Source organism: Mycteria americana, chromosome 18, assembly GCF_035582795.1.
Source record: "Mycteria americana isolate JAX WOST 10 ecotype Jacksonville Zoo and Gardens chromosome 18, USCA_MyAme_1.0, whole genome shotgun sequence".
Lineage (NCBI taxonomy): Eukaryota > Metazoa > Chordata > Aves > Ciconiiformes > Ciconiidae > Mycteria > Mycteria americana.
Window position 1 is genome coordinate 10,043,640 of NC_134382.1, and position 15,378 is coordinate 10,059,017.

Below are 15,378 nucleotides of genomic sequence, written 5' to 3' on the forward strand. Positions count from 1 at the left end.
AGTGTTCTTTTTCTCAGACTCGAAAAAGAGACTTTCAGAAATGAAGAGGTTGGAGTTTCTGAGTGGTAGAGAACAGAGTGAGTAATGAAACAAGAAATCAAAACTTGCAAGTAATGTATTCAGCATAAATGCCAGCCGCGTTCTTTGGATAAATAACTCGCAATGAATAATTCAACCGGCGTCATCACTACGGGGCATAGGAACAGGATTGTTTTTGAATCATTTGGCCTTTTTCTTCATGAAAAGTTCAACCCAGATTCAGACCCCGATGCCTTCCAGCTCTGGATCTGGGCTTTGCTTGTGGCTTGGCCAGAGATGGCCTAGGGTCAGATCTGGGCCTGTGCTGAGCACCCTCGCTTCTCTTTGAAATCTAAAGAAACTCCAGGAATTTGGTATCTTATAGGACACAATTCAAAGCCACCCTTTAAAAAATGCATGTGTAGCCTCAAAACCTTGTGAAAATAGCAAAACATTGCAAGCTGTTGAGGAATCCTGGATTAACACAGCTCGCAGAGTAGGGAAAAGGCTGGTGGCCTTTGGAACAACTTCTCACATTAATTTTCTTCCAGTGCTGACAGCTTTGATTTATTGCCTTAAGGCTGGTTAGAAAACACCCAGACATGAGCGAAGCCAAGAGTTATGGAAAGAAAAGGAAAATATGGTAAATGCAGTGATGAATAGCACTGGTAGATAGACAAACACTGCTCTGCACTCCTACTGCACCCAAATATTGTCTTAGAGTGAAGATGGGAACAGCGGTTTTGCTTGCACTTTCACTATTTCTTCTTTCACTTCTAATATGTTGAATATTCTGCTAGAAATCCTCTGGGGACCATGGGTTTATTTTCTTTCTCTGTCAGTTGAATGCCAGCTGGAGCACCAGCCAAAGGAGGACTTTGAAAATAAAGAGAGAAACACAGGGGCTGAGAAAGTTCTTTAAATTGCTTTGTTGTGAGAATCCAGCGTAATGATTCCTTGTCTTTCCTTTTCTCTGACACCGAACAACACTCAAACGGGCTCTGCATCTGTAGTTGATACAGAATACTGAGAGGCAGCTTCTCCATCCCCCCACCCATCCCGTCTTCCGCATCTTCCATGTCTGGTTTTTCTTCCATTTGAGTTGCTGGTATCCAGTTCTAAAATAGGACTTTTTTTTTTTTTCCCAAGCCTGGATTCAGGGAGAAACACATTTGCAGTATTTTGCCGTTATACGTACTACTTCATCAGCTGCTGAAAATCCATCTCCCACACGTCAGAGCACTTGAGTATCCGTAGCCGTTAAAAAGCAGGCTAAGCAAGCCACGTTTCTGGGCATACAGCACACCGCTCGAGCGTGTACAGTTCTGGCAGCGCGAGCTGGAATTGCTCTCATCAGACTAACGAGAAGAGGAAGCTTGTCTTGGGATTTGCTGCTTTATCTTCTGTCAAATAAGGCGCGGTGGTGGGCTTCTGCATCAAAGTGCGTGTTTGAAGCTGGACCCACCGCTTGAAAGTCTGATTGCCTGTCTGCGCTGGTGAAAAAACAGCGTTGCTTGCAAGTGCTTCCTCCTTAGAAATCTAAACAATGTATTATTTCCCAATAGAAATTTGGTAAGATCATTTAAAGAGGGTTTTCTTGGTTACCAAAATTGTATGCTGAGAATCCCTGGCTGCCCAGTGCTCTCACCCCCCTTTGGCTCTACCACATTCCTGTTTACCAAAGAAGATCTGGCCCTGCAAACCAAAATGAACGAAATAACTGAGGAACACAGCATCGAGAAAGTTGTCTTTAATTTCATCAATGGTTTTAAATATTTAGAAAGCACAATGTAAACATCTTAAGAGCAAACAGACAGGTTTCTCTTGATGTCCAGAATTGTTGGGATTTCTAAACAGAGAGGCAGTTCTCAGGGGGTGGAACCGATGTTTCAGACTTTCCACCAAAGTTCTATACGCTCATGTCATTACAGCTCTTCCTTCAGCCTAAATTGTTGGCACAGTCTCCCGAAATGTTTCTCATTAGTAAACTTTTCATAACCTCCAAAACTGTAGAATAAAATGTACCAGGATGCCAGCTGGAGTTGGCACTTGGCGCAGGGCTCGCCGAGCTGTTTGCTTAGCTGGATTTGAAGGATGTTCCGGACCAGCTAGCAGGGCATGTGACTGAGTCTTGACCTAAACCGCTGGCCCCGTTCCAGTGATCCTGCATACTTCATGGGAATGCTTTCCACTTGTCGCTTTCATACCTCAGACACAGCTTTTAACAATTTGCTCGTAAACCCAAGCCCAACAGCCATTGGAATATAGTTAGAGGTAATGGCACTTGGCTATATAAAGTAACAATGAGATTCCAGAACAGCTCAGTATGTATTTAATGCTGAATTAACAGTTTTCCAAGGGTAAGAGAGCCCTGTTTTCCCTTTTTTCCATCGTACAGTCTCAAAACTCCCAACAACTCTGATTTCTTTTAGAAAGGCTCTTAGCTGAGCAGGCACGGAGCCGTACGTGTAACAGGGAACGGCGCACGGGAGCTGTAAGCAGACGTCGGAGGGCCGGCTGTAGACCGTGTCTTCGTACCATCCCCTCGCCCTGAAGCGGGCTGCGCGGGGAGTGCTCTTGCGGGATTATAAAGTGTTGCTTTACTTTTGTTTTCATGTCAAATGTTAGTATTGGTACCGGTCTTGTGCTGAAAGGCATCAGGTGCAGTCTGGAATTGTCCGTCCGTCGGGATGCAGGGACGGCGGGGGAGGTTGCTGCAGTTGTTTTCTAGGTGGTGACTGCGGCAGAGCTGGAGAGACCGAGGAGGGCACGGTGCGGCTGCCAGCGACTCTGCCGGGGTCCTCATCCTGAAACTTGCCCTCTTCCTACCAGTATTGTGGGGCAACCTGTCGGAGATGGAGCTATTTCAGAGTGCAGCCACGAGGCCTCAGCTCTGCCATTTCCCCGGGAAAGGTTAATTTGTGGATGAGCGATTGGAGCTCAGCTTATTGCAATCGTTTTACCTGATTCAGAGCGTTCAGACAATAAAAAATATGTCTTTTCCTCAACCTCTCTTCATTTTCAAATAATCAAGACTATTATTTCAAATATACGAATTTTCAACCAAGACTTTTATTTATGCATAATTTATACCATGTCGTAGGTATAAATCTCATTTTCTTTTCTCCAACGTGGAGAATAACATGTGAGCTCTGAGTAGTTCTCAGATGCTGAATTCCAAATCGTCTGAATTAAATTTGAATCCCAGTGGGTTCTGCACCTTCCCAGTTGTTCATCACTTGCAGGGTTTATTACATTTTAGATGATACTATTAAATCCAGCCACCCCTAGAGATACTGGTTAGACTTTGTGAGTCTAAAGAGTAGAAGACCATGAATGCGTCCCCAGAGCTGTTCCCATTTACCAAAGCAGTAATTTAAGTTTCCTTTAAAAGGACAAGGCGTTGTAACTTTTTTTTATATTTTATAATTTGTTTACAAATTCAATTTCCTTCCCTCCAATACCTTTTAGGAATTATAAAATGAATGTATTTTCCCCCAATTTAGATTCTTTTTTTCTATTTAGCAAACATTGATTTTACTCCCTTCCCCAGTGCTTTTGTTCACTGCCAAAATTAACATGTCTTTTTGGCTTTGCTTTCCAGAGGGGCTGTCTGGGGACATTAGCGGCAGTGGGTCCTGCTCCCTCCTCCCCGGCACTGGCCGGCGCAGCTGCCCGCGACTCCGCCGAGGAGGTTTGGTGCTGAAAGGGTCTTGGAGCCAGCACGAGGAGTCCAGGCCTGTCTCATGCTTTATAGCGGCTTTTATAAGGCTGTTCACTTGTAACAGTAGACACTAAAACATAGAGTTTTAAAACGTTTTTGTTTCATGCCACATGGTGGAGGGCCCAACCTTCCTGGCTCTGAGCTGCTTACTGAAACCTTTTATAGCCCAGAGCTGCAGACGTTGACGAGACGCGTGGTCCCGAGTGGCTCGACAGCAGCCACTTCCAAGTGCCTGCTAGCCCGCCGCTTTCAGTAGCTGGCCAGGCAGCTCATTCGGCCCTGCTTGACTAAGCATGACCCCCTGAGGGTGGCAAAGCCCTGTCGCAGCCCTCAACTTGAACCAGCGGGCAGCTTCGTGTTCCTCGGGAGCTGCAGCTGGGCTACGCGGCCAAGGCGTCCTCGTAGGATGGGAGAGACCTCCCAAGTCCGGCCCTGGTCAAAGGAAGGAAGAGCTCCCCTGGTCGTTTCTAATGGGCAATGGTGTGAACTCCTAAAGTCTTCCCTTGCTGCAGCTTAAGCTCACTTCTAACACGTGGAGATCAGAGGGAAACCTCCTCTGGGCCGAGCTGCGGCACCAGGGCTGAGCTGCTGGAGCCACCCGTCGCCGGGCTGGGCCTCGGCAGCAGAACTAACACCGAGGCCGGCTGCACGCGCAGGGTTAACCGCGGGGCTTGAGCAGGGGGAGCCCATCCTGCGAGTCACAGATCTGCGAGGAAAATTGAAAAGGAGGATTTGGGCCATGTGGTGCCCATAAAAATGAATGCAAAAGGTTTCAAAAGTATATGAAATCTGCAGATAGGGGGTTTTTTTATGTTTCAGAAGTGTTGAATATTAAAAAAACCCTCAACAGGAGTTTAAATAAACACAGGCAAGTGAGTCAGCAAGAAGATATAAAATCATCAGGAAAGGCTGAGTTTGTTTTAATATGGGGATTACTGTAAACACTAGGAGTGCATGGTAACAATTTGTAGCCCATGTGTTTTGAAATATCATAACTGGTGTCAATAAACACATTAAAATTCAACTTCAAAGAGCTTTGTGGATGTTTGGAGTGTCACGAAGACATTGCAAAATGGGGATTTTAGATGGAAACAAGTATGGGAGCAATCAAACACAGCTCCTATGTGAAGAAAGGGATCTTGTCAAGTTGTTAGAGCTAAGCATCTGTGATGGTGATTATTGCTTCTTACTGGCTGAGGACTGCTCTCAGCCCCTGATTTCTTTCGCACTGTCTCCCTTGCCTTCCACCCTGACCTGCTTGTTTGTCGCACCCGCCCGTTACGTCTCACTTCTCAGCCTGAAGTCTTCTGAGCAGGGCCTGCCCTTTGCTGTTTGTTTCTGCAGTCCTTGGGAAAGCCCGACTGATTTCCAGGCACTATCTCAATATAAAGAATAAATTCGGTTTGTATCTGTACCGGAATGACTTGTGGCACGGAGTAAGCGTTGTCCTCACGTGCTGGCGGGCTGACCCGGCGAAGGCGTCTGTCATCGCCGCAGCATTTGATGCGCTTGATTCTTCCACGCACGGTGAACGGCCGCTCCGGGTTTTTAGGGCACGGGGAAGGCGGAGCAGCCTCCGTTCTCTCTTCCCCACACTCGGTTTCAATGGTGGTATTCCGAACAGAAGATTTTTGTCCCTCCTCATTCACACTTCCACTGGGTTGAAATACCCTCTTTTCCTCACTTTTTCTCTTGTAATATTTATTTCTGATGCATTTGGATTCACTCCATAAATGCACTCCAATTTGTTACACAAATCGTATGCGTGCTCCAGGGAGATGGTTCTATAACTGTGATCTTTCAGCTGTGAAAGCACAGACTTCTAACACTTAAGCTTTAGCACTTTAATAAATCTTTTGGTTTGTTTTTGGGATATCCCAGAAAGTGCTAAATTACTACTGTACGTAAAAAGGCAGTATACTTCTGTTTACACGACTCTCTGCCTTGAGACCCACGTCCACCACATGCCAGCCTCTTATTTTTTCTTATTTTCATCTTTTTGATTTATTTAATGCGTTGCTTCACAGCAATCAGAAGTTCCAGCTTAAAAGCCACTTGGAAAGCTGTATAGGTCATCCTGGTGGCAGAGCCACTGTCACAGAGCTCTCTCCTAGCCAGCAGCCCAACATCTGTCCTCCCCATCCAAAGAAGGCAAGGAGGAAACTCGTTGTAATGAGTGAGTAAGCCGCGAATAAACGTAAGCCAAGAAGATAATCAGCATTGTAGGGGGGGGTTGTAAACAAAGACGGAGGAGAGGAGATGTGCCCCAGTAAGGTGGCAGATATATCTTGACTAAGAAAGCTAAGTTATTTTATGGAGAAATTAATGCCATTTCATCAAGTCCCTGTCAAGTTTATGAAGGATAAGGCAGGTCTTCCCTGGAGCTGTACGTCTGAGATTTCCTAATAATTGCGTTAGGCAGCAAAATCAGGTGCCTGTAGGAAGCTGAGAAAGGCTCGGAGTGGAATGAGTTTGGGGAATGAACAAATTCCTTGCAATTGTCCCCTTTCTCTGTGAAACAGGAAAAATCATGATTCCATGGATTTCATTAAGGGATTCTCTGATGAAGCGTTATTATTTCTGGGGTATCGCCCGTATTTGGTGTACTATAATCACATCGCCACAACTGCTGCCCTGCACTGTGCCTGCTCGGAATGAGGTGACATCCAGAAAGCGGTCAGCTGAGGATGACAAGACCCACATAAATGCAAAGGAAAAATAGGGAAGATATCAAAATAATCTGGTGGAGAAAGGCATGGAGAGAAGCGTCTCTCCCTCAGTCTCTTGTGTCTCTTTTTGGTGATGCTTTCCAGATGGGGAAGGACGTTTATCCCTGCTGCTACAGGCGTCACACGTTAGTCAGGCCCTTGGGGCTTACGTGGGCGTACAGACTAAGAGTTAGCCGACCCTTTTCCCTCTGGTTTTACCCCAGGTAAACTCAGACCTTCCAAAGCTCATCACCCTTTTGTAGGTGCTCTCCAGTCTGGCCTGATTCACTCGGAATCTGCCCCGAGCTACGTGTTTGTCTCCAGTAGTGTTTGGACAGAGGATGGCTATGGAGAAAGGACAAGCCCTGGCTTGCCTGGGAGGATCAATTCTGTACGGGCGACGTGGTCAATAAAGCAAAAAGACATGTGTAAGCCGGTAAGTGAAAATGTGTGCTCAGCACTGACATATAAAGCAAGCAAGACTGGCCTATAAACAACGCGTTTAACTATCTATGAATTTTTACAATCCAATGTCTGTGGGACAGAGCTCATTTACGTTTGGTATGTTGTGGGAATTACAGTATTCCTGCGTTTCCAATGTGCCTCCCAGCTTTGAGTCCACATTCCGTCCCATTAAGAGGTGACAAACAGTGGACACCATCTCGTCGAGACGCGAGCAGCTCACGTGGAATGGCTTTGCTCGTCTCAGTCCAGTTCCCTATGTGTCTCTCCACAGTGGGCAGCCCCTGGCAATCGTCAACGGCCAAAGACAGAGTGGCTCTCAGAAAATGAGCTGTCGGTCCGTGCCCGAATGAGATCTTGTCATATCAGTGTAACCTATACCGCCAGGGGAGCACGAGGAATTTTTGATGTCTCATGTTGTCTCTCCTAGGAGTTCAATTTACAGCACTTCAGCTAAACACGAACTAATTTCACTTATTACAAACCCTAGGGTAACAAAGCTAATTCACACATGCCCTTTTTAAGGTGATTTACGGCAGAACCAATACGAGGGAACAGGTAAGCATTCCCGCACCTGGGTTCAACTGCCATTTAATACTGACAGTCAATATTCCCTTGTTTTAATACTCAGCATCATGTTCAAAACGGAGGGCTTTGCTGCGAGCCGCGTGCAGACCACGCAGGATAAATGGGGCTTCTAGTGTGACGCGTGTATCAGCCTCTTAAATGATTAGGACACCTGTTGACATGAATATAGAAGCATGCATGCAAACAAGCGTGCCACACACTGAAATATATGTACACAAATATTAAGAGGATTAGAGAAATCGCTAAAATGGATACGGTGGCATTTAACACAAACACGGCTGGAATCTAAGCAGAATGGAAATAACATACACAGAGCTGATCCCTTGTTAGGTGGCTTTTTTTTTTTTTTTAGTAGTTCATCTGGGATATAAACGTCTCTGTACAAGGAGGTCATTTGCTTACACTTAAGATTTCTGTTTAATATATATCTTTGTTTGGAATCTGCCTCTAATTCATAACCACCTTCATTTAGTAGCTAGCACCTTTACCATGCGAGCTGCAGGAAAAAGTAATTAAATTTAATAGAAGCCACCCTTGCTTTGAAGCTGCCCTGGATTTAGAGCCACAAGGAGAAGCAATTAAACTCTGGCAGCCAAGGATTCAAACTGAAGTTATATAGTGATTTTTTTTTTTTTTTAAAGGAAATTTTCTCTGTAAACGGATTTGGATTGTCAGATCTGATTGGATTCAAAGCTATAGAAATTTCCTTCTTTGGGAAATCTTCTCTTGGCAAAATTAAAAAAAACCCAACAATTAGATGTGAAATGGAGATCAGTTGTGAAGTCCAGGATATTTTTAATGCTTCTGAACAAAATTCAAAAAAAAGTTTGTTCTTCTCAGCAAAGTGCTGAATGGAAAAGGGAAGCGTGGAAGGAAGACATCTGCATGTCTGTTTATTTGCAGGCAGGTCAGCTTGTCAGCAGCCTAGGATATAGATTCGTTAGGGGAAGGAATTTCTTTGCACTAGAAGGTATTATAAGCATTGTTTAAAGCTGTCAGGGTTTTTTAAACCAGCAAGAGGCAGAAATTATTATTTCACTTTTGTGATTTTACCAAAAAAAATAGTCTTTGAGTAACAAGGACAGGAAAAAAGACTCCAGAATGCCATAATCAGTGCCAAACATAGTTCTACCTACTTAAAAATATTTTTAGGAGTTTCCTATAAAGGATCAGAAAGGATTCCGTTGAAAAAGCTCTGCTTCCAATGCAGACATTATTCAGAAAAACAAACTGGTAATTCAGTTAATACTTACAGGGGGGCAAAATTGTCCTAATCTTCACGAACTCTTGGAAATATTTGTAGAGTCTTAGCTAAGCCAGAGGCACATGTGAAAAAATTTAATTATTGTCATGCATGTATTTTGCATGACATGCTTTGCTATTCTGAGGAAAAGAATGCTCCCCGGCTCGTTACAGGGATGGTCCATGACCTGTGGATCAGACTGGGTGAATTGATAGTCGTCTGGCTGGAGGCATGGAGAAGCTCCACTGGTCAGAGCCAGGGAAGTGCCTGGGATCAGGTAACTTGCTGAAAAAATGTATTACTGTATCGCTGGCCATTGCGAGGTAGGTGGGGGCAGACACGTTGGAAGCGGCAAGCTGTACATCCCCGAGAAGACTTCCCTAGCAGTGGTGACCAGCCTGTAAAAGGGGAACAGGCAAACGGTGCCGGGGGAGCCATCGACTCCATGAAGAATGTTTGACCCCAACCTTTTGGATGTCCCAGCTGTAATCTTTGACAATGTGTCTGGGTTGTTCAAAGCGGGTATCGCAGGTGACAGTGGCCCAAAGTCTGTTTTTACAGCAATTGTTGGTCGCTAGAAAGTCAAAGCCACAATGCTGGGAGCTGGGCAGAAAGAATGTTACATTGGAGAAGAAGCTCAGTCCAAAAGAGGGGTTCCGTCTTTGAATTATCCAATTGACCATGGCATAGTTACGTGCTGGGATGATATGGAAAGGATCTGGAGACATGTCTATGAGTATGAGCTAAGAAGGAAGCCAGTGAAAGGCCAGTGGTGCTGCCTGAAGCCCCCCTCAATCCTCTCAAACCGGGAAAAAATGACAGAGACCATGTTCGAAGGCTTCATGGTGCCAGCTATGTACGTTGTGGTCCGGGCAACTCTGGCACTCTACGCATCAGCCCGTATTACCGGAATAGTCATGGACGGCGGGGATGGTGTTACCCACACGTCCCCACATATGAAGGATACTGTTTACCCCATGCTGTCTCCAGGCTGGATATCACCAAATACTTTATGAAGCTTCTTTTGGAGAGTAGACACACTTTTGCTAGCACAGCTAAAAGGGAAATTGTGAGAGATATCAAACAGAAGTTGTGCTACGTAGCTTTAGACCCTATCCAAGAAATGAAAGCAAAGCCAGAAGAAATCATGAAAGAATACAGATTGCCTGACAACAATATTATCTAGATAGGCAACCAGCTCTTTCGTGCACCAGAGACTCTTTTGGTGCCTGCAAACATTGGAGTTGAAGCTCCTGGTGTGCACAAAATGATCTTCAACAGCACCGTGAAGTGTGACGTCGACGTGCGCAGGAATCTTTATGGCAGCATCCTGCTCTGAGGTGGGTCCATGCTCTTCGCTGGCCTGGAAGAGCGGATCCTGAAGGACGTGAAGCTGCGAACGCCTGCTGGCATGTTTGTGAGGATCATTGCACCCCCTGAGGGAAAATACTGCGTGTGGATTGGGGCCTCCATCCTCACCTGCCTGACATCTTTCAAACAAATGTGGGTCACTGTGAGTGATTACAAGGATTTTGGGGCAGCTGTCATTCACCAGAAATGCTTTTAAGGAGAACGTCAGACCAAGTAAATGGCTTGCTACAACAACACCTGAGCAAGAAACCCTGCTGAGAGCTGGCTGACCTAAAAGGTGCTACAGCTGTTGGTGTGTTTATTGGCTGACAGAAGCTGTCTGAAAATAAAACATTAAAAACATTGGTAAGGAGGATCTTATTGTTTATCAGCTCCCCTCCCCTCCGCAGGGCGTGCGGGTGTGCAGATATCACGGGGATGCAGTAACTCCTTAGCTGACTCACAGCCTGCCTTGGAGTCATATGGGGAGTAGCGTATCTCCTCTGCTGGGAGATTCTTCCCGCTAAAGTCTTTGAGATATCTGGGTTTTGTATTCTAAAACTAGCTTTCACATTATTTTTGACCTCATTAAAAATGTTTCCTTTAGAAACCCAGCAAAACCCCAAACAGGATCCAAATATAAATCAATGCAAATGCAATTACTGTAACCGACCCTCCTCTGTGCCTGAGGGTCTGAAAAAAATCCATTGATTCTCTGCTGTAATTTATCTGGGAAGTAAGAACACCCAGTTTCACTTCCAAGTACTAACCCTGAATCAAACCGCTCCACGCTGCCGGCTCCCTGGAGGAAGCGGCGTTGCCGGTGCAGCTGCGGAGGATGGTGAGCTCAGCCCGGTGGTGCCTAGTCGCGACGGGGGGATCTAGAACATTTCGCCGATGCTCTGCGCCAGCAGCCGCTGCCAGGGACGGCACCGTCCTGCGCAGGACGCCTGACTCTGCGGCGGCAGCGGCAGGGACCCGCGCCGGGTGATTTTTGACATCAGCTCTGGACAGCGTAAGGCTGGTCTGTCGGGGGAACAGGCACCCCGTTCGGTTATTTCTACTGTTGTGGGGCACCCCAAATTCAAACGTGTCTTGTTTGGGGTGGTTCGTGAGGACTGCTATGTCAGGGAAGAAGCCCAGTCCAAAAGGGGCATTTTGTCTTTTACTTACCCAATGGAAAATGGAGTAGTTACATCCTGGGATGACATGGAGAAGATTTGGAGGTACCTATATGAACAAGAACTGAAAATGAAACGCAGTGAGAGGCCAGCACTGCTGACCGAGACCCCTCTCAACCCTTTTCCCGTTGAGAAAAAATGTCTGAGATGGTGTTTGAAAGCTTCCAGGTGCCTGCCCTTTTCGTGACTCTGCAGGCGCTAACAGCCCCCTATGCCTGTGCCCGCACAACCGGACTCGTGCTGGACAGTGGCGAACGTGTCACCGTCACCGTCCCTGTCACAAAGGCTGTTACCTGCTGTGTGGCATTACCAGGCTGGATTTTGCAGGCAAAGGTGTAACCAAATACCTTGCTAGGCTCCTCTCGGAGACCAGGCACTCCTTCCTAAGCACAGCAGAGAGAAGTTGTCAGGGATATGAAGGAGAAGCTGTGCGATGTTGCTTTAGACCCTAGCCAAAATATGCAGAAAAAGCCTGAAAAACTTAGGTGTGAGTACATTCTCCCTGACGGAAGGGCTGTCAAGGCAGGAGACCAGCTAGTCTGAGCTCCTGAAGCGCTTTTAGTGCCCGCAGAGGCAGAAATCCCAGGGCCAGGGGTTGGAGGGATGGTCCTCCAGCGCGTCGCCAAGTGTCATGAGCATATCCAGTCCCACGTCCTAAGGAACGTGCTGTTATCGGGCAGGTCGACTCTACTCCAAGGTTTCAAGGAGAGGCTACTGAAGCAGCTCCAGACAGGAGTTCCCAACACAATTCATATCAAGATCATCTCGCCCCAAGATCGGATGTACTGCCTGTGAGTTGGTGCTTCCATCCTTGCCAGCTTAAGAGCACTTAGGAATATGTGGGTTACCAAGGAAGACTATAACGAGGTTGGACCAACAGTACTCCAGAGAAAATGCTTTTGAAAACTTCCGTAGGACCATCCAGGAATTTTTTTTAAGTGCCAATCTGAACAGCTGGAGAGCAGTTAATAAACCAGTACAAAAATAATTGATTTATAGTAAGTGAATTTATAGCTTACTAAAGAAAGGTCCCTTGTGCATTGGGTTGAAGAAAGAGTCCTTGTTCAGAGCATTTTTGCTATCCAAGATGTTGGTTTTAATTCTAGAAATGTGTTGATCCCTGCTAGAACTGCAAACAGTTTGTCAGACTTTTAAACACTTGAGAACAAGCCACCTCCGTCCCGTGCCCGTGGGGGCTGGCTCCTTGCCATTCACCGTAAACTTCCAAAGAGTGGAAAGAGGCCTCTGATGGAGAAACAGAGGGCCCAGGGGTATTGCTGACCCTTCATCACAGCGCTGGAGATCTCCTGGAGCAGCCCCGGAGGAGCTCAGAGGGGTCTGAACTTCTAAATTTGTTTTTGCTCATAAAGGAAAACGAGTGGATCTGGCTGTTAAAGCAGAGCTCTCGGACCTGGAGTATCTCTGCGCCATTGGCGGCCTTGCCGTGTGACTTGCTATGTCACATCACGTAAAACGTTGCCTCCGTTTGTCCTTCTGTGGGATTTCACTAATGTTCTAGCATAAGGACTACATGAGACTACATTTAGATAACTTAATATAATGCTAATTAAAATTAGTAAATTAGTCAGAGAGCACGAGGTGAAAGGGATCTGGTTTGGGTTTATTCTCAGAGGACTCCTGTTCTGATGTCGGGCATCCAAGGGAAGGTGGAGGCATCGGTCCCTAGCTGACACTGATTCTCTTTTGGGAAAAGCTGAATACATTAGGAGAAAGTGTTATTCCTCTACGACATCACCGAGAGCTAGGGGAAGTGACAAAATAATCCTCCAAATATTTGCTGGAATTACTAAGCAAATCTGCCTTGCCAAGCTCAGTTTTTACAAATAATTATAAATAAGCTTAACTAGCATAAATATTGTGGCTAACTGATTGGATTTCCAAAGTGAACTATGAAATTCATAGCAAAGGTGTGAATTTTCAGCAATGAAATTTGCATTCGAATAAACAACTTGAAAATTATGCATTTACAGCCGTCGTCTTCATCCACACCTGCAGATACATGCACTGCATCCAGTCAGGCAATAGAAATCTCGTCATAATTTGGGAAACTAATTAGCACTATGATTTATATATTGTTCAAAAATTATTTGAAAAAAACCCTCAAGGTATACCGAAGAACTTCTTGAATTTGTTCAAGACTAACATGAAAATAGGAAAAGCGCTGAAATCTGTCTTGTTAATTATTCAGTACAGTGTCTGGCTATTTTCATTCAGCTCTGGAGATGAATCTTCAAACTCGTTGATGCCCTCTGCTGCCTTGGGACTGTTTAGTCATCTGTCACCTCCTCTCGCTGCCCTTTGAAGAATCACAACACGCTTTTCCTTTCCTACAAGACGTTTACGGGTGCTCTGAAGAGAGGCACATCTCCCTCCCTCTTCAGTTGCCCAGCGAGCCCTGGAGCACTTCCTCAGCAGGGCAAGTGGAAAAATAAAAAGGGCTGAAAGACCCAGCTGCGGAGGACACGGGCCGGGGAGTGGAGGACGATTTGTGGATGAGTCCAGCAGTAACTACAGCAAGACCCGCCTAACCTCATTTTCCCCAATGATCGGAGTGAAAGCGTAAAGCAAAGAGTCTGGAGGAAAGCAGGTAGCTGTCCTGCTCCACCTGGGCCCTAAGGCTTCAGAAAGCTGAGGTATGTATTACTCCATCAAGTTACTGTAAGTATTCAGAGCACTTTTAGAGCTGTTATGAAATCGGAATGAGCAATCTTGGATCTTTCTCCTATTGCAGTGTGTTACCTTTTAGCAGCCCACTGGAAATGTGTAAACAAACGAGGTACAACTGTAGACAGTTTAAATATTTTACAGCTCACTGACTTCCATATGAGGAGGGATTTACAGTAACTTAAGTGTTTAGACTGCTGCTCCAATAATCTAATGCAAATAAAAATGCAAAAACCTGTGCTGGAAAGCAGAGGGAACCTGAGCGAGCAGCGCAACTCAAGGTTGTGGCCAGGAAGGAGAAAAGAAAAGCAAAGAGCGTGATAACTCTGCAAACGCAGATGCAGACACAAAACGTGTTTGGAGAGTGACACCTAGCAGAGCTCTGTGTGTGCTTTTAATCAGACTTCCCCCTTGCAGAACAAGATACCGCCTGATGTAATCCAGGGTGGGTTCATTGATACCAAACTCGTTTTACATCAAGGGACCTGGTTCAGCTCCTCCCAGCTGAAAATCATTCAACAAACCATTATTACAGGTATGCAACACCCACAGTACTGGTTTGGCCCGGCTGTTTCCATTTCCCTCCTAGACATGACTTTGCTCAAGGACACGCAACAAGATAGCAGAAGTTGGCACGTGTTCCATGACTCTAGACTTTATATCAGCCTCTTCAGTCTCCTGGTCACCTTGTGCTTCCATCACTGCACAGGGCGCTGGAAATTCATTGCTTCATTTATTTTTGCTTATACTTTTTTGCATTGAAGAGGTCTGAGGTCTTAATCATTTGGGACCTTATTCCCTTGGCCCTCGTGACACAGAAGGTGAATGGCAGGAGTCCTTTCTCTGACGTGTTTCCACCTATGCTCTACCTGTCCTCTGGATACATCGAGGATTTAAGTTGTAAATGCCTGGGATCTTTCTAGCCTCAGGAAAGCCACAGTAGTCTGGTGAATATGGGGCTGGTTGCAGGCATTAGAGAGGCCTGAGTTAATTCCTAGACTTACCGGTGATTTGTTGTGGAATGAAAAGTTTAATCCTGGGCACATCAGGCATCGCTTCCCGCTGATAAACACCCTTCTTCTGTTCCATCCTTTACTTCTCCTGCAAGCTATTTGGGGTAAGTGCTGGCTCTTGCTTTAAGAGCGTGTATCAGCGCGAAGATCTGGGACTTTGGGGGCCACAAGATCAGAAACACAAAATCTTTTGTGAAGTTTGCACTGGAATTACATAAAAATCTCAACCTGCTCCTGGTAATTTTTCCCCTCCCTCCCCAAGTCTCATTTAAGTTTCAATCCAGCAGCAGCTCTTTATTTTCTTTTAAATGTCAAACAATTCATCATTTTGCACTTTCCCCATTCCCTGTGAATTTGAAGGTTTTATTGGTATGCAGTAATGTCAGGCTGGGACAATGCACACTGA

The 15,378-nt window shown here is 45.7% G+C and overlaps 2 protein-coding genes across 2 annotated transcripts; both read left to right on the forward strand.

Annotated features, from left to right (window-relative positions):
- Positions 1–9,222: 9,222 nt before the first annotated feature.
- LOC142418430 (actin-1-like) lies at positions 9,223–10,310 on the forward strand. The gene is given in 4 exon segments (XM_075520242.1): positions 9,223–9,499; positions 9,502–9,541; positions 9,543–9,685; positions 9,688–10,310. Coding segments are annotated over 4 exon segments (969 nt in total). The 5' UTR covers positions 9,223–9,336.
- Positions 10,311–10,531: 221 nt separating this feature from the next.
- Positions 10,532–12,177, forward strand: LOC142418479 (actin-like). Its single transcript, XM_075520344.1, is given in 5 exon segments — positions 10,532–10,536; positions 11,062–11,393; positions 11,396–11,551; positions 11,554–11,668; positions 11,670–12,177. Coding segments are annotated over 5 exon segments (1,116 nt in total).
- The last annotated feature ends 3,201 nt before the right edge of the window (positions 12,178–15,378 follow it).